General features: G+C 48.5%; 1 protein-coding gene across 1 annotated transcript in view; it reads right to left on the bottom strand.

Annotated features, from left to right (window-relative positions):
- The window catches only part of GUCY2D (guanylate cyclase 2D, retinal), a 44,817-nt gene that overhangs the window by 10,800 nt on the left and 15,712 nt on the right, over positions 1–18,305 (bottom strand). The window contains exons 4-15 of the mRNA XM_034427074.3: positions 17,185–17,269; positions 16,967–17,063; positions 15,271–15,345; positions 13,908–13,988; positions 12,161–12,337; positions 11,142–11,298; positions 7,154–7,303; positions 5,940–6,088; positions 4,529–4,692; positions 2,891–3,083; positions 1,077–1,251; positions 834–932 (exon numbers count right to left, since the gene is read on the bottom strand). Of these exons, the coding sequence (XP_034282965.2) occupies positions 834–932; positions 1,077–1,251; positions 2,891–3,083; positions 4,529–4,692; positions 5,940–6,088; positions 7,154–7,303; positions 11,142–11,298; positions 12,161–12,337; positions 13,908–13,988; positions 15,271–15,345; positions 16,967–17,063; positions 17,185–17,269 (1,602 nt within the window). The remainder of the gene's footprint in view (positions 1–833; positions 933–1,076; positions 1,252–2,890; positions 3,084–4,528; positions 4,693–5,939; positions 6,089–7,153; positions 7,304–11,141; positions 11,299–12,160; positions 12,338–13,907; positions 13,989–15,270; positions 15,346–16,966; positions 17,064–17,184; positions 17,270–18,305) is intronic.

The following is an 18,305-nucleotide window of genomic DNA, read 5'->3' as shown; positions in this document are numbered from 1 at the left end:
TTTTGCTATAGACTTTGCTGGATTATATTTGGACTTAAGTTACTCTGTAATTATTGAACATTTTACTTTGATGTACCAGAAGCGGAGAGAAGTTATCTCTTCGTGAGTAATAAACTCTTGGCAGGCAGCCACTAGGTTGCTGCCAAGTTCCGTTATCATAAGGAAAAGGATTTTGTCGGCTGGTTTGGTTTTTAACTCTTGGACGTCTGTTGGTGTGTGTGCGTGTGGGACGGGGACAGAACAGGTGGGTTTTCCCTCTTGACACTTGGCCATTGGAGCTTCTTCCAACCCAAGGAGTTCTGACCCAGCTCCCCAAACACAACAAACCCTCTGAAGTTTAACTCAAAGATTCCGGTATTAGGAGTGCCAGTTTCTCTTTCACCGCAGGCTAACAAGTCTGTCCGGCCAGGAGACGAATAGTTGTCTGCCACATCTATTCATCTCCGCCGCCTGTCTTTTATCCCCAAAGCTAGGGTGGGGCTTCGCTAGCAGTGGTGGCTCTTCCATCCCGAGGACCAGCCCATAGATTTCCACTGCTCTCCTCTCCTCTGCCTTCTGTGCATCCGCGCGTCAGGCACAGGACCCAGCTGTTCCTCCTCTTCCTCATCAGCCACCTCCAGACCTTGGGCTGTTGACTTTCCATCTGAGGGCTGATGGACGGCCCAGGCTCCGCATCTCTCTCTCTCTGCCAACTCCAGTCCCTCTTCCCCCTTGGAGCTATAAGGTTGCCTTGATGCTGGCCCTGACTCCCAGGCCTCCTCCTTCTCCTCCTCTGATTCGGCTGCTGGAGGGGCCGACGGTGACAAGCCACAACACAAGGATGCATTACTCACGAAGGCCAGTGGACTCCATCCGCGAGGCAGTGTTGACCGTGTCCCCGAAGAGACAGTAGCGTGGCATCGTCAGTCCCACCACGCCAGCCACGCAGGGCCCTGTCAAGGACAGCAGACAAATTCAGTTCTTAAACGTCAGGAGCGGGTTTCAACCGCTTTTCGGCACACGTCTTATTTTTAAGGAAGGGAAAGGCCGAGAGGCACCGAAAAAGGACGCCCTTCACCTTGTCGCTGATGACCTACCGGAGTGCAGGCCGATGCGTATCCGGACGGGTACTTCTGGCATATGACGCATCTTAAAAGAGCCAACCGCACTGAGGATATCGAGGGACATGTTGGCGATCTCACCCGCGTGTCGTTTCCCGTTCCGTTTCGGCAGCCCAGAGGCTACCATGTAGGCGTCGCCAATGGTCTCCACCTGTCAATTGGAAAAGGAGCGGTGAAAACAGCCGAAAGGTCTCGGGAAAGGGGGCTTGGCTTAGCTCCAGAAGTGAGGTGGGAAGAGTGAAGTAGTGACTTTAGGGGAAGTGCATCAGTAACTCATTTACCCATGAGTTCAAAGCGGAGTCTCTTTGAACACTGAATCATTTCTTCCTGAGTTTGTTGTAGCCAGAACAGAGCTACTCTTTATGACCTAATCTCCAAATAAATTCTCCTCTTAACAGAATAACCGGGTGGAAAAGGACCTTGATGGTTTTCTAGTCCAACCCCCACCCAAAGAGACCCTGTACCGTTCTGGACAATTGGCTGTCTAATCTCTTCTTTAAAAACTTCCAATGTTGGAGCATTCACAACTTCTGGTGGCAAGTCGTTCCACTGGTTAATTGTTCTCATTGTCAGGAAATTCCTCCTTAGTTCTAGATTGCTTCTCTCCTTGATGAGTTTCCATCCATTACTTGTCCTGCCTTAAGGTGCTTTGGAGAATAGGTGGACCCCCTCTTCTTTGTGGAGGCCCCTCAAATACTGGAACACCGCTATCGTGTCTCCCCTAGTCCTTCTTTTCATTAAACTGGACAGACCCAGTTCCTGCAAACGTTCGTCATATGATTCAGCCTCCAGCCCCCTCACCATCTTGGTTGCTCTTCTCTCCACTTTTCCCCATTGGTTCTTTAAATCGAATATTCCTCCCAGTTCTCGATCAACCTCTGCTAATCTCTCACGAATCTAAAAGAAGAGAGGTGCTCAAACAGAAATGATCAAGATGGTATGCACCCCAGACCATTTTCCCCCCTAAGGTCCTCCTATTTTGTAGAAATCTAGCTCCCCAATCCTACATCTTTGCTTCCAAGATTCGTCAACTCGCTGAAAAGCCAACAGCCAGAGAATATGATCCTTGTTTGATGACACCAAGCATCAAGGCCATCTGGTACTCTGGTACTCTGTTCCCTGCCCATCCCTGCCTCCCCCAAGCTATCACATTGCAACGAGCAAGGCGATACATTCATACATTTTCCAGCTACTAAGATTGTTGGATGAGCAGGGACAAAAACAGCCAGGGACGTGATTGAAACCTGAGAAATAGGCCCCTCGTCGGTCAACGTGCGTGTTGATTTACCACCAGCCTCTCAAGAATTTAGGAGGTGAGGGATTCGCCGCACAAGGAAACAATAGCCAATGATTTAATAGCCAGCCATCAGCAAACCAATCGACAACTTAAGAGCAGAGGTGGTATTCAGCCGGTTCGTACTGGTTTGGGTGAACCGATAGCAGATATCGTGGGTAGGCCTGTCCACCCGCCCCCCGACTCTGGCTCTATACTGTCCTATTTAGGAACAGTTTTGAGGCCGGGCACAATTGGTAGCAGCAAAATGTAAAACCCACCGCTGCTAAGGAGCCAACCTGACCCCATATAAATACCACACACAGAATACCCCCGAGCACACAATTCGTCAGAGAGAAGTTCCCTGAAGATGGGCTCCAGCACGAGTCAGAAAGCTCAAAAGACAAAACCTCCGGTCCCAGCAACCGACCCAGATTGGATCCTGCAACATTATCCCGGGACGCGTAGCTCCGCCTTCATTTGTAACCCATAACAAAGATGGCTGATCTGCCTTCACCTTATACACGTCATGGGAGCCGATGATGGCGTCGAAGAGGGTGTACAGATCGTTGAGCAGGTCAACCACCTCAATGGGGTCGCTCATGGCTGAGATGGTGGTGAAGCCCACGATGTCGCTGAAATATAAGGTCACCTCTTCGAAATATTCGGGTTCCACTGGCGCCCCCGTCTTCAGGGCCTCGGCCACAGAACTGTAGAGATTGCAAGACGAGAGGTCAGTTTGAGGCTGCGGATCAGCCTTGAAAAACGCCAAATAAATGTTAGGCAATTTTGCGGAAAAATATTGCACTCTGGCAACCTAGCAGCTTCCAAAATTGCTTGATTAGAGGAATTCTTAATTGATTGCATCTTCCAATAGATTAATGTTAAGTTAAGTTAAGTTAAGTTAAGTTAAGTTAAGTTAAGTTAAGTTAAGTTAAGTTAAGTTAAGTTAAAAGTTAAGTTAAAAGATAAGTTAAAAGATGTTAAAAGTTCAGTTAAAAGATCAGTTAAAAGATCCGGCCTGCGGGGTGCTTAAATCCAGCCTGTGGAGCTGGCCTGGAAATATCAAAGGACCAGCCCGCGGGGTCTCCGGAGGCTAAAATGAGCTGCGTGTGGCCCCCTGCGCCTCATTTTCACCCTCCATGGAGGGGGGCGTGGCCTGCAACTCGGTGGAACAACACAAACTTCGGGGCTCCGGAGTGAGTGCCGATATCTCAGCTGTTTTGGGGGTCCATAGGGGACCATAGCTGACCTGTAGGGTCGGTGAAAAAAGGGGGCATAGGCTTGTGTGGACAGGGAATGCCAGCTGAAAACGAGCCGAAAAATGGGTCGAAAACGAGCTGAAAAATGAGCCAAAAACAGGCCCGAAAAAACGGGCTGAAAACAGGCCCAAAAATGGCCAGCAGAGTGCTGCAGGAGACCATGGAGGGTGGAAACAACGCACAGGGGGCAGCATGCGGACTCCCCGTGCCCCATTTTGGCCAGCAAGGTGCTGCAGGAGGCATCCCTCCCTCCCCCCTGCCCCCCGCCCCACCAACCCACAGAGAACTACAATGCTGATCCGGCACGCGAAGCAATCTAGTTTGACACCTCTGCCATAGAGCATCGACCCCTCTCTAGTGTCAAGTTTCGAGGTCGTCTCAAATAAATTGCATTTCAAACAAAGTCTTTGAAGAAAAACTCCTATTTATTAAGCACGACATTCTAACCCGACTCCAAACGAAGCCAACACTGACTTCCAGCCCCAAAACCCTCCCTTTCCGTTCCCCACTCCCCTGCACTCATTGGCCATCTTCCAAGTCATTCTACCCCTAATCTACTGCTCCAGCTCAAAGGAATTTCCCCCCTCCCATCTCATCTCCCAGGGGATATTATCTCCAGGGAAAATAAGTAGGTGAAAAGTCAAACGTCCCTTTCCAGCCGCCTTCGCTTCTCCTTCTTATGTCAGCACTAGAGTAAATGCAGGTTGAAGTGCTGACATCTAGTTTAATTCGGATTCCTACTCTGAGCAAAGGGTTTGGCTGAATGACTTCAACGGAACCTGGGCAATTCTGGGTGCTTGGAATTATGTAGAACTCTCGGGGAAAATCCTGCGATCTGCATTTGGTCTCCACCCTCCTGGCTGAAGGTCTTTTGGGTTTCAAGAGAGACTCACGGGGGCAGCATCTGCGTTAACAATCTGTCGGTCTTCTGCTTCTCGACTTCCAGCTCTTCGGTCCTTTCCCGGATCAGGTCTTCCAAATTGCTGGAATATTGTTCCAACATACGTAACATGGAGTCGATGATATTGGTTTTCCTTCCTTTGTTGATGCTTTTAAACTGTGGGAGAAGAATGGAAAGAGGTCTAGAAGCCAACCCTGCTTTTATATCTCGATATTCAATTGTGCACGTACGAAATTTTGAAAGGCAGATTAGATAACAACAGAATAACAGAGATGGAAGGGACCTTGGAGGTCTTCTAGTCCAACCCCCAGCTCAAGCAAGAGACTCTAGACCATTTCAGACAAATGGTTGTCCAGTCTCTTCTTGAAAATCTCCAGTGTTGGAGCACCCATAACTTCTGGTGGCAAGCTGTTCCACTGGTTAATTGTCGTCACTGTCAGGAAATTTCTCCTTAGTTCTAAATTGGTTCCCTCCTTGATGAGTTTGTATCCGTTGCTTCTTGTCCTGCCGTCTGGTGCTTTGGAGAATAGTGGACCCCCCTCTTCTCGGTAACAGCCCCTCAAATATTGGAAGACTGCTGTCATGTCACCCCTAGTCCTCCTTTTCATTAAATTAGACAAGTAGATGATAGTGTAGAAGAAAGAGAGAGAGAGATGATAGATAGATAGATAGATGGATAGATAGATAGATAGATAGATAGATAGATAGATAGATAGATAGATGATAGAGAGAGAAAGATAATAGAGAGAGAGAGAGAGATGATAGATAGATAGATAGATAGATAGATAGATAGATAGATAGATAGATAGATAGATAGATAGATAGATAGATAGATAGATAGATAGATAGATAGATAGATGATAGAGACAATCATTTGTCTGGAATGTTATAGGACCATGATGGCGAACCTGTGGCACGTGTGCCACAGGTGGCACGCGTAGCCATATCAGTGGGCACGCCAGCTCAGCTCTGGCGCGCATGTGCGTGCCAGCCACCTGATTTTCAGGCCTTTTGGGCCCACCAGAAGTAGAGAAACAGGCTGTTTTCTGCCTCCGGAGGGCCTGGGGGTAGGTGGGGAAGGCTGTTTTCACCCTCCCCAGATGCATAGAGAGGATCTGGAGCCAGGTGACAAAGAAAAACGGGCCAGGAGCAAGGGGGGGTGGCGCGCATGCGCAGGGTGGGCCGCATAGAATTATGGGTGTGGGCATGCACATGCGCGAACCTCCCCCGCCCTCCCCACCTTCCTGGCACGCAATGGTAAAAAGGTTAGCCATCACTGTTATAGGGTCTCCTCCCTGAGCTCAGGCGGTCCGACTAGAAGACTTCTAAGGTCCCTTCCAACTCTTGTTAGTCTGTATTCTGACTCCTTCCCCTTCTAGCCACCATTCCTGGTTTCACGTCACCTGATCAAAGACTTGATTGATATTGGGTCTCCTGTCCGGGTGTTCGCTCCAGCATTCCTTCATTAGCTGGATACACTCCATCGGTGCTTGGTCTATGGAGACAGACGGGCGGCAAAGAGGAGGGGGTTTCTCCACCTTCTTGATGATCTCTGCTTGGACAAAGACAAAATGTTCACGTTGGCTCCCGTCCAGGCGTACTCAGAAGAAATCCCATCGCTATCTGGAGACCCCACCGAAGAAATATCCCGACTCGCACTAGGAATTGTGAAGAAATATAATATCACTATCAAGTTAGTCCTTGAATTATGACTATCATCATTTAATGACCCCCATAATCCCTTGCGGGGTGGAGTCTGGGCAACTGAATTTAGCTAGCAGAGTGTTTTACTGGCCGGATACCCTTCCTGTCGCCAAGGCAGAGTTTTGTTCGGTAGATATATTCTCATTGTGCCCAGAGAGAGAAATATCTGCCTCTACTTAGGATCGAACTCACAGCCTCCTGATTGTGAGGCCAGAGCTCCACCACTAGGCCACCGCACCACTCCTGAATTATCACTATCATGGGGATGGGATGCCAGATTTTACTACCCTTTTGGGCCAGGGTTGTTAAGTGAACTACACAGTTGTTAAGTGAGTCCGGCTTCTCCCGTTAATTTGGCTTGTCGGAAGCTGGCTGGGAAGTTAACCAAGGGTGATCACATGACCCCAGGACACAGCAACCGTCATAAATACAACACAATGGTTGCCGCGCACACAAATTGTGTGACTGTCGGGGTGCTGTGATGGTTATAAGTCCCACAGGTCCTGGTGATTGGCCCAAAGTTACCCAGCCAGCTTTTGCGCCTAAGGCAGGACTACAATTCCCAGTCTCCTGGTGATTAGTCCAAAGTCACCCAGCTGACTCTCATGCCTAAGACGGGACTAGTACCCGCAACCTCCTGCTGATTGGTTGACAGTCACCCAGCTGATTCTCTTCGCCGAAGAGGTTGTAGAAAAAATGGTTTTAAAAGTAAAAAAAAAAAAAAAATTGGCCACGCCCACCCAGTCCCATTACCCCCACCCCCACCAAGCCACGCCCACAGAACCGGTAGTAACAAATTTTAGATTTCACCACTGGCTCAAGGTCTTCTGACTTCCAGCCCCTGAACCCTGGCAAGGAGAGGACAACCCACCTCTGCCCTTCTCTTCATCGCTCCCCCACCCCCCTTAGGTACCTTCGGCGCTCATATCCAGCATACAATAAGGCGCGTCGCGGCAGATGACTTCTTGAATGATGATGGAAATACTGTAAATGTCGCCCCAGAGGCTGCCTTTCCGTTCCAGCGCCGGATTCCTCAACATTTCTGGCGCGGTCCAGAAACGGTCTGGTGGAATAAATTGGGGGTTGGACTAGATCAGTGATGGCTAACCTTTTTGCTGTTGCATGCCAAAGTCGTCCGCCTGGACTACTGCAATGCTCTCTACATGGGGCACCTCTTGAGGAGCACCCGGAGGCTCCAGCTGGTCCAGAATGTGGCCGCGCGGGTGGTTATGGGAGCAACATGGCGCTCCTGTGTGACACCTCTCCTGTGCGAGCTGCACTGGCTCCTGGTGGTCTTCCGGGTGTGCTTCAAGGTTTTGGTTACCACCTTTAGAGCGCTCCATGGCTTAGGACCTGGTTATTTACGGGATCATCTACTACCACAAACAGCCTCCCACCGGCCAGTACGCTCCCACAGAGAGGGGCTCCTCAGGGTGCCGTCGGCCAAACAATGTCGACTGGCGGGCCCCAGGGGGAGAGCCTTCTCTGTGTGGGCACCTACAATCTGGAACGAGCTCCCCCCGGAGATACAGAGGATCCCGGATTTACGCACTTCCCGCCGTGCCCTCAAGACTTTTTTTATTCCAACAAGCAGGGCCGGCCTAACTCTTTTTAATTGTTGAATTTTAATTCGAATTTGTTTTTAAAAATAGGGGTGTTTTTAATTCGTATGGGCCAAATTTATTTAATATGTTTTTTAAATTGTTTTTTTTTTTAATTTTATATCGTATCTGTTTTATCTATGGCTGTTCACTGCCCTGAGTCCTTTGGGAGTAGGGCGGTATATAAATCTAAATAAACTCAAACTCAAAAGTGAGGGGACCATCGGGGGGGGTCGCATGTGCGCACACCCAAAATTCAATGCATCCCGAAACACCCCCCTCACGCATGCGCATGTGGGGCCCCCCCCACTTTTGGCATGTGATGGCACAGTGGGCCTGGTAGGCCCTTTTTTCGCCTTCCCCAGGCTCCAGAGGCTTTTTAGGAGCCTGCGGAGGGTGAAAATGGCTTCCCCCCATCCCAAGGCCCTCCGGAGACTGGAAATGGCCTGTTTCCCAACTTCCGGTGGGACTGGAAGACCAGTTTTTCGCCCTCCCCAGGCTCCAGAGGCTTTCTAGGAATCTGCGGAGGGCAAAAACGGCCTTCCCCACTCCACTCGGAGGCCGAAAGCAGCCCGTTTCCTGATTTCCAGTGGGCGCGGAAAGCCCGAAAATCAGCTGGCGGAGCTGACTTAAGGCAACGCTCGAGAAGGCAGGAGCACAAGGAAGCATCCATCTTAATCTGTGGCACATGGTCATCCAAGGACAAACCCACATTCCATACACCGAGCATCGCTGGTGAGATTTAAATTGTGGTGTTTAGCAGGAACTCAATACTATCTATCTGGTATTTGATTCTCATTGTATGTATCCCTGTTTTCCCCTGTTTCACCATATCCTGTTCTTTGAATAAAGCATCCAGATCAGGGGTGGGTTCTAAAATTTTTTTACTACCGGTTCTGTGGGTGTGGCTTATTTTGTGGGCGTGGCTTAGTGGGGGGTGATGTGACTGGGTGGGCGTGGCCAACTTTTTTTTTTTTTTTTTTTTACTTTTAAAAGCATTTTTTTCTACAATCTTAAGAGGTTGCAGAAAAAAATGCTTTGAAAAGCCTCTGCCGATCAGGCAACTCAGCTGGGAGCGTCAGAGGCTTTTCAAAGCATTTTTTTTACCAACTCTTCGGCTGAAGAGATTGCAGAAAATTTATTTATTTATTTATTTATTGGTTCGATTTATATGCCGCCCTTCTCCGGAGACTCAGGGCGGCTTACAATGCGTTAAGCAATAGCCTTCATACTTTTTGTATATACCTGCTTAGTAGGGCTTTCGCCCCCTCCTAAGCGTTGTCCTTTTTTATACAAAGTCAGCTTATTGCCCCCACAATCCAGGTCCTCATTTTACCTACCTCGGAAGGATGGAAGGCTGAGGCAACCTTTAGCCTGGTGAGATTTGAACTCGCAGTAATTGCAGGCAGCTGGCAGCTAAGTGCTACTTAACAGCACTTTAGTCCGCTGCGCCACCAAGGCTCTTCGGCCCCCTCGGCTGAAGAGGTTGCAGAAAACAATGCTTTGAAAAGCCTCTGCCGATCAGGCAACTCAGCTGGGATCGTCAGAGGCTTTTCAAAGCATTTTTTTAACCAACTCTTCGGCTGAAGAGGTTGTAGAAAAAAAATGCTTTGAAAAGCCTCTGACGTTCCCAGCTGAGCCGCAGGATCGTCAGAGGCTTTTTTTTTTTTACTTTTAAAAGCATTTTTTCAGCCAAAGAGGTTGTAGAAAAAATGCTTTTAAGAGTTTAAAAAAAAAAAAAGCTGATGAGGTGGGCAGGGTAAGCGAGCGGCAACCAGGCCGGGGACCAGTTTGGGGGCGTGGCCAGCCAATGTTATTACCGGTACTCGGAACTACTACAAATTTTTACTACCGGTTCTTGCGAACCGGTGCGAACCGGGAGCAACCCACCACTGATCCAGATCTACGCACACGGTCTGTTTTATTGGAAGATAGGTGGGTTTAGCTGCATGTCGGGCTGCACACAGACTAATGTGTGGGGTGGGGGGGCAGAAAACAAGCCATCATAGAAGCAGTCGAAACAGCCAACCAAATTTTGGATCATGCGGCCGCGGGGATACCGCAAACCATTGCAGGTTTGAAAAAATGGTCTTTTTTTGCAACTTTGAACACTCACTCAATGAGCTGTCGTAAGTCGATAAATAAATATATTTATTTATTTATTTATTTTTCAGATTTCTATACCGCCCTTCTCCTTTCGGACTCAGGGCAGTGAACAGCCAAAGTCAAACACTTTATACACAAAAGTTAAAATCGATTTAAAATAATTCAATAATGTGGCCCATAATTTAAAACATTTCAATTTAAAACCAATTTCAAATTTAAAAAAAACCATCATAAAATCAGGACAGCCCGGCTAACTGAAAGAAGTAGGTTTTAAGGGCCCGACGAAAAGTCCGGAGGTCTGGGATCACTCGTATCTCTGGGGGTAGATTGTTCCAGAGGGTAGGTGCCGCCACAGAGAAGGCTCTCCCCCTGGGGGTCGCCAGCCGACATTGTCTGGCCGACGGCACCCTGAGGAGGCCCTCTCTGTGGGAGCGAACTGGCCGGTGGGAGGCAATTGGTGGCAGAAGGCGGTCCCGTAAGTACCCTGGCCCTAAGCCATGGAGCGCTTTAAAGGTGATCACCAACACCTTGAAGCGCACCCGGAAGTCCACCGGAAGCCAATGCAGCTCACGCAGGAGAGGAGTCACGTGGGAGCGCCCCGTCGCTCCCATAATCCCCCGCGCGGCCGCATTCTGCACCAGTTGGAGCCTCCGGGTGCACCCCAAGGGGAGCCCCATGTAGAGAGCATTACAATAGTCCAGATGAGAAGTGACGAGTGCTTGAGTGACTGTGCGTAGGGAGTCCCGATCCAGAAAAGGGCGCAACTGGCATATCAGGCGAACCTGATAGAAAGCCCCCCTGGCCACGGCCATCATATGATCTTCTAAAGACAGCCGTGCGTCCAGGAGGACGCCCAAGTTGTGAGCCCGTTCCGTGGGGGCCAATGATTCACCCCCAATAACCAGCGATGGCGCCAGCTGGCTATACCGGGACGCCGGCAGCAACAGCCACTCGGTCTTGGAAGGGTTGAGTCGAAGCCTGTTTCTCCCCATCCAGACCCGCACGGCCTCCAGACACTGGGACATCACTTCCAAGGCATCGTTGGGATAATCTGGGGTGGAGATGTACAGTTGAGTATCATCAGCGTACTGATGGAACTCCACCCCAAAACCACGGATGATCTCACCCAGCGGCTGGAGACATTTGATCGGCCCGTGTAATTCCCTTCTCATCCCCATTTTTTCCTCTACTGACCCTCAGGCTTCATCGGTTCTCGGTCCACCTCCTGAGCTTCCAACAATTCGTTGTATCCGTGATCCGTGACTTTCAGGACAAAACGGCCGTCCACCACGCAATTCCGAGACTTCAGCCGACCATGCGGGAATTTCTGATGGTGCAGATACTTCATTCCCTGGGGGAGAAAAAGAAGAGGTTGAGTGGGTCTTGGGCTCGTCGCAATGCAGGGAGTCCTCGTTCAGCGACCACAGTCAGCGCCGGCCATTGGAGTCCCGAAGCGAAGCGAAAGCACGATTTCGCTTATGATCTTTTAGCTTTCCTTTTGCATTTCACAGCCCTGAAGGTCGTCACTACAGCTAGTCCTCGACGTACGGCCACAAGGAAGCCCCAAATTTATGTCGCTAAGGGAAATATCCGCTAAGCGAGTTTTGCCCCATTTTACGACCTTTCTCGCCAGGGTTGTTAAATGAATCGCTGCCAATGTTAAAGTGAGTAACATGGCTGTTAAGTGAATCTGGCTTCCCCGTTGTCAGAAGGTCGCAAAAGGGGACGATGTGACCCCGGGACACTGTGACCGTCATAAATGTGAGTCAGTTGCTGAGCGTCTCAACTTTGATCACGTGGCCACGAGGAGGCTGCAGTTGTTATAAGTGTGAAACATGGTCATAAATCCTTTTTATCAGTGCCATCGTAACTTTCAACAATGGGTCCAGTGCCTGATGCGTGGATGCACAGAAGGCAGAGGAGAGGAGAACAGTGGAAATCTACGGGCCGGTCCTCGGGACAGAAGAACCATTGCTGCTAGCGAGGCCACACCCTCACTCTGGGGATAAAAGGCAGGGGGCGGAGATGAATAAATGTGGCACACAACTATATCATCTCCCAGAGGACGGACATGTTAGCCTGCGGTGAGAGAGAAACCTTTTGTCGGGGCTGCTGGCGCTCCTAATAAAGGAATATTTTGAGTTCACTTCAGAGGGTTTGTCGTGTTTGGGGAGCCGGGTCAGAACAAATAGCGAGAGCTCTTTCCCGCGCACCTTGATAAGGTCCAGCAGCAAGGACGACTTGAACATCCAGTCCAGCTTCATGTCCTCGTTACGGAGAAGGTCCTCGAGGCTCCCTCGCATGCAGTGCTCGGAGACAATAGCCAGGACCCCGCTGTCATGGAAGAAGCCTACGAAAGGGTTGACGTTTTCGTGTCTCAGGTCCCGCAGCTGAATGTGGGGAAGAACAAAAGGGAATGAGAAGTGAGAGCCCTTCCTCAATCGGCGTCGTGGGAATGGCTCCCGGTGTTTTCTTTTCTGTGGGAAACTGGTCCAAATGACTCTTTTGAGTGTTTAAGGTTGCAGACCTCTGTACTAAAGCTTTATAGTATTAGTACCTCCCTTGATCTTGATTGTATCCCTCTGTAAATGCAGTTTAGGATGGCGTTTGTTGTGGCTCCGTTACCTGAGCCTGTGTCATCGGCAGGAGAGGACTCCGAGAGTGAAGGAGAGGAGTTGGCAAGGCCTCCCTCTCCAGGACCCTCCTCTCTGGCAATGCCTTCGGTGTCCGCCGAAGGGCAAGAGATAGGGCCGGGGCCAAGCACGTCCACGCAGCCACAGGTGGACAGTGATGAGGGTAATGAGTCTTGGCTGGATCCTCGGCAGTGTCGCAGAGATAAGCGCGCGCAACAGAAGAAAAGGCGTGCCAGAGATTAGGCTGAGTCACTGGACCACACCCCACAGGGGATAAAAGGGGGTGAGGTGGCCATTAGACTCTGTGACGGACAAAACTAACTACTATCGAGTCACATTGCATCTTTGGAAACAACATTATCGGCCTTGGATTTATTTTACAAACTGCACAATTCTTGACTGTGGGTATTTTGTTTATTGAGTAAAAGTTCTTGGCAAGCAGCTACTGGGTTGCTGCCAAGTGTCTTATCGGAAGAATTGGTTGTCTGCCAGTTTATTTAACCCCCAGCTGTCTGTTTGTGTGCGTGTGTGAGACGAGGACAGAACAGCGTTGGCTTTTTTTGACTGCCGCCGCACACAGCTGATATTTAATCATATTTAATCGGTTGTCTACTAAGACTCCACCTACCAAGAATCTAAACTTTGCTGGCTCTTGGTCCTCTGGAATGCAGCCCCTCCCTCTCAGGAATCCAGACTGCATTCCACCGCAGTCCAGGACCAACCTTAAGACAGACAAAATCTCGGTGGCCTTATCAGTGCTTCTCTCGTAAGAGGAAGCCCAACCTTCCCGCTGCTAAGCGAGACCGCCATTCAGTGAATTTTGCCCCATCTCACGAACTTTTCTTGCCGCCGTTGTTAAGTGAATCACGGCCGTTGTTAAGTGAGTTAAAGCGGTTGTTCAGTGAATCTGGCTTCCCCGTTGATTTTGCTCGTTAGAAGGTCGCCCAAAAAAAAGGGGACACGGCAAACCGTCGTAAATACGAGTCCGTTGCCAAGCGTCTGAATTTTCATCATGGGATTACGGGGATGCTGCCATGGTCGTAAGTGTGAAAAGGTCATCAAAAGTCACTTTTTTCAGTGCCGTTGCAACTTCAAACGGTCACTAAATGAAGCATCGTAAATCGAGGATTACCTGTAGGGGGATTGGCTCAAGAAGCCACTTTGACACATCAACCAGGAATGATCGTCTCTCGCATCCTTCCCCATCACTGCCCCCCTAACCCTGACCCTCTAATGGCAGAGAGTAGAAGACCTCTGAGGTCCCTTCCAACTCTTATACTCGGTTGTGGTTCTACCCATTTTTGAAGGAAAACTCTCCAGAACTCACCTGGCAAAAAACTTTTTCGGCGCTTGATTTGACCTCGATGTTCTTTGTTCCGGGGAATCTTTTCAGCCACACCCAGTCACCCTAAAGGTGAGGGAGGGGAAGACAAAGAAGGACAGACCTGGTGACCTTCAACCATCTCGAATGCTCAAAAGAAGCGAGAAGGAAGGAGACACCCGCCCCGCGACAGTGCTACCTGATGGGTAGCCTAACCAAGCAGTTTCATAGAGACGTTAGAAACATACATTAAAAGATAGATAGATAGATAGATAGATAGATAGATAGATAGATAGATAGATAGATAGATGATAGAGAGAGAGAGATGATAGAGAGAGCAAGTAAGAGTGAAAGAGATGATAGATAGATAGATAGATAGATAGATAGATAGATAGATGAGATAGATAGATGATAGATAGATAGATAGAGATTAGATAGAGAGATGATAGAGAGAGAGAGATGATAGAGAGAGCAAGAGCGAAAGAGATGATAGATAGATAATAGCTGATAAAGATAGATAGATGATAGATGATAAAGATAGATGAGATAGATAGATGATAGATAGATAGATAGATAGATAGATAGATAGATAGATAGATAGATGAGAGATACATGAGAGAGAGAGATTAGAGAGAGATGATAGATAGATAGATAGATAGATAGATAGATAGATAGATAGATGATAGAGAGAGATGATAGAGAGAGCAAGTAAGAGCGAAAGAGATGATAGATAGATAGATAGATAGATAGATAGATAGATAGATAGATAGATGATAGATAGATAAAATAGATGATATAGATAAGATAGATGATAAAGATAAATAGATAGATAATAGATGATAAAGATAGATAGATGATAGATGATAAAGATAGATAGATAGATAGATAGATAGATAGATAGATAGATAGATAGATAGATAGATAGATAGATAGATATAGATAAGGTAGATGATAAAGATAGATGATAGATAGATAGATAGATAGATAGATAGATAGATAGATAGATAGATAGACAGACAGACAGACAGACAGACAGACAGACAGACAGACAGACAGACAGATAACAAAGAGGAGAGGACCAAATCCTTGGACAACCCACACTGGACCAACCAAGGTCTCAAACCCCAAACTTCATGACTTTCCCATGAAAGATGATGAGCTCCAGAGTTGAGCCTTCTTCTTGGTATTCCACAGTTGATGTTCAGGTCGACCCTACCCCACCATATTCTGATGGACACAGAAGTCCAATCTTTGCAGGATATGGCTTTACATCTGAGGTCCTTCCTTTAAGCCCTCCAACTCCACCACCTCCTCCTAATACTGAAAGAATTTGGGACCAGACGCAACGCAGGAAGGAATATGACTTCACCTCAACCACGGCTACATTCTGTTCCACCTCCGCCTCATTTTTCAAGCTTTTCTTCTCAGAGCCGTCATCCGACTTCTAGGGAGGAAGAAGACAGGTCAGTGTAAACTAAAGAACGTTCTGAAATAATGTTATTGAGCAACCTTTAAGAACAAGAATGGTGGACCTAACCTTGGGTAGATACATCTACATCTTGATGGTCCCAATGAACAAGAGAGGTGGACCTAACCTTGGGTAGATACCTCTACATGTTGATGGTACCAAAGAACAAAAGAGGTGGACCTAACCTTGGGTAGATACATCTACATCTTCATGTTCCCAAAGAACAAGAAAGATGGACCTAACCTTGGGTAGATACCTCTACATCTTGATGGTACCAAAGAACAAGAGAGGTGGACTTAACCTTGGGTAGATACATCTACATTTTCATGTTCCCAAAGAACAAGAAAGATGGACCTAACCTTGGGTAGATACATCTACATCTTCATGTTCCCAAAGAACAAGAAAGATGGATCTAACCTTGGATAGATACATCTACATCTTCATGTTCCCAAAGAACAAGAAAGATGGATCTAACCTTGGGTAGATACATCTACATCTTCATGTTCCTGAAGAACAAGACAGGTGGACCTAAACTTGGGTAAATACATCTACATCTTGATGGTACCAAAGAACAAGAGAGATGGACCTAACCTTGGGTAGATACCTCTACATCTTGATGGTACCAAAGAACAAGAGAGGTGGGCCTAACCTTGGGTAGATATCTCTACATCTTGATGGCCCCAATGAACAAGAGAGGTGGACCTAACCTTGGGTAGAAACACCTACATCTTGATGGCCCCAATGAACAAAAAAAGTGGACCTAACCTTGGGTAGATACCTCTACATCTTGATGGTACCAAAGAACAAGAGAGGTGGACCTAACCTTGGGTAGATGCATCTGTCAGCACTCCAAGCTGCATTCACTCCAGTGCTGACATAAGAAGGAGAAGGTGGGGGCATCTGGCAAGAGGACGCTTGACTTTTCACCTACTTATTTTCCCTGGAGATACTATCCCCTAAGAGATGGGTTGGGAGGGGGGAAATTCCTTTGAACTGAAGTAGTAGATAACAGCAGAGTGACTTGGAAGATGGCCAATGAGAAGCAGAGCAGTGGGGAAAGGAAAGGGTGGGTTTGGACCAGGAAGTCAGTGTTGGCTGCAACTGAGTCGGAGTTTTGATTGTTGTGCCTAATAAATGAAAGATTTTGATCAAGGACTATTTGTTTGAAATGCAATTAATTTGAGACGACACCGAATCCTGACAGCATCTACATCTTGATGGTCCCAATGAACAAGAGAGGTAGAGCTAATCTTGGGTAGAAACATCTACATCTTGATGGTCCCAATGAACAAAAAAAAGTGGACCTTATCTTGGGTAGCTACATCTACATCTTGATAGTTCCAAAGAACAAGAAAGATGGACCTAACCTTGGGTAGATACCTCTACATCTTGATGGTCCCAAAGTTGGCCATCTCTCCCAGTGTTGCAAGGCCAGTGATAGTCATCTTTTGACCCAACCTCTTTTCTTGCATCGATCTGAGACGGTCACTATTCACTCAGCCCACCTCTGATTTTGAAGCGCTTTACTCAACGGTCACACTTCCTACCGTCATGGGGTTGTGTCCTCCTCGAGGTTATCGCGTAAAACCTGGCTTACCTTTCTGCTGCTCGGGAGGTTGATGAAAGTCAGGTCGCTCCCGGTCAGGACAATCTTGTTGGGTCCTATAGACAGCTGAGCATGCAGAAACTGGCATCTGTGAGAAGCGAGGCATGAAGACATGAAACATGCTCACCCGTAATTAAAGCACCGTCCCGCAGGACTCCCAAACACCATTCTGGAGGGGAGAATCGTAAGAGGGACCATGTCAAACTCACCGAAGATAGTAAGCCAGGAGAGATCCACCCAGGAACAAGAAAATAACAAGGAGGAAGAGGAAGAAAATGAAGCCACCACCCACACCTAAGAGGAGGAAGAAGAAGGAAAAAGAAACTCGTTTTCTTTGGACTGAGTTCCACTTTTGCTCTGGCCACCAGGATTAAGCCAAGTGGCTGTCCAGTTTCTTCTTTAAAATTACGCTCTTCTCCAGTGTTGACGCACCCACAACTTCTGTTCCCCTGCTTAATTGTCCTCACTGTTAGGAAGTTTCTCTTTAATTCCAGGTTGCGTCTCTCCTTGAGTTCGAACGACTTTATTGCTCTAAGCGTATTTTACGGGAATCTTCCCCAAACTGGCAGATTTTACTTGTAAAAGCCTAGATAAGGCTAAAGACATTTGTGGGGAAGGGGGGAACTTACTCACCGAGAATTTACATAGAGTAAGAGTTGGAGGGGACCTTGGAGGTCTTCTAGTCCAACCCCCTACTCAAGCAAGGGACCCCATAATACTCTTCTGGACAAACAGTTTTTGGCTGGCAGAGTGCTGCTGGAGGCTGGGGAGGCCTAAAACAGGCTGTGCGGGGCCTCGCGAGGCCTCCATGCAGCCTGTTTTTGATTGGCAGAGTGCTGCTGGAGGCCGTGGAGGCCAAAAACAGGCTGTGCGGGGCCTCAGGGGGCCTCGATACGGCCTGTTTTTGGTCAGCAGAGTGCTGCTGGAGGCTGGGGAGGCCTAAAACGGGCTGCCCGGGGGGCTCATGGGGCCTCTGTATGGCCTGTTTTTGGCTGGCAGAGTGCTGCTGGAGCCTAGGGAGGCCTAAAACAGGCTGTGTGGGGCCTTGCAAGGGCTCCCTGCAGCCTGTTTTTGATTGGCAGAGTGCTGCTGGAGGCCGTGGAGGCCAAAAACGGGCTGTGCGGGGCCTCAGGGGATTTTTGGCCAGCAGAGTGCCAGCAGGAGGCGGTGGAGGCCAAAAACGGGCTGTGCGGGACCTCATGAGGCCTCTGTATGGCCTGTTTTTGGCTGGCAGAGTGCTGCTGGAGCCTAGGGAGGCCTAAAACAGGCTGTGTGAGGCCTCGTGAGGCCTCCATGCTGCCTGTTTTTGGTTGGCGGAGTGCTGCTGGAG

This window comes from Pantherophis guttatus, chromosome 4, assembly GCF_059756535.1.
Source record: "Pantherophis guttatus breed Tessera chromosome 4, ASM5975653v1, whole genome shotgun sequence".
Classification (NCBI taxonomy): Eukaryota; Metazoa; Chordata; class Lepidosauria; order Squamata; family Colubridae; genus Pantherophis; species Pantherophis guttatus.
The sequence above is the reverse complement of the archived record's forward strand: the minus strand, read 5'-3'. Positions and strand labels throughout refer to the sequence as shown.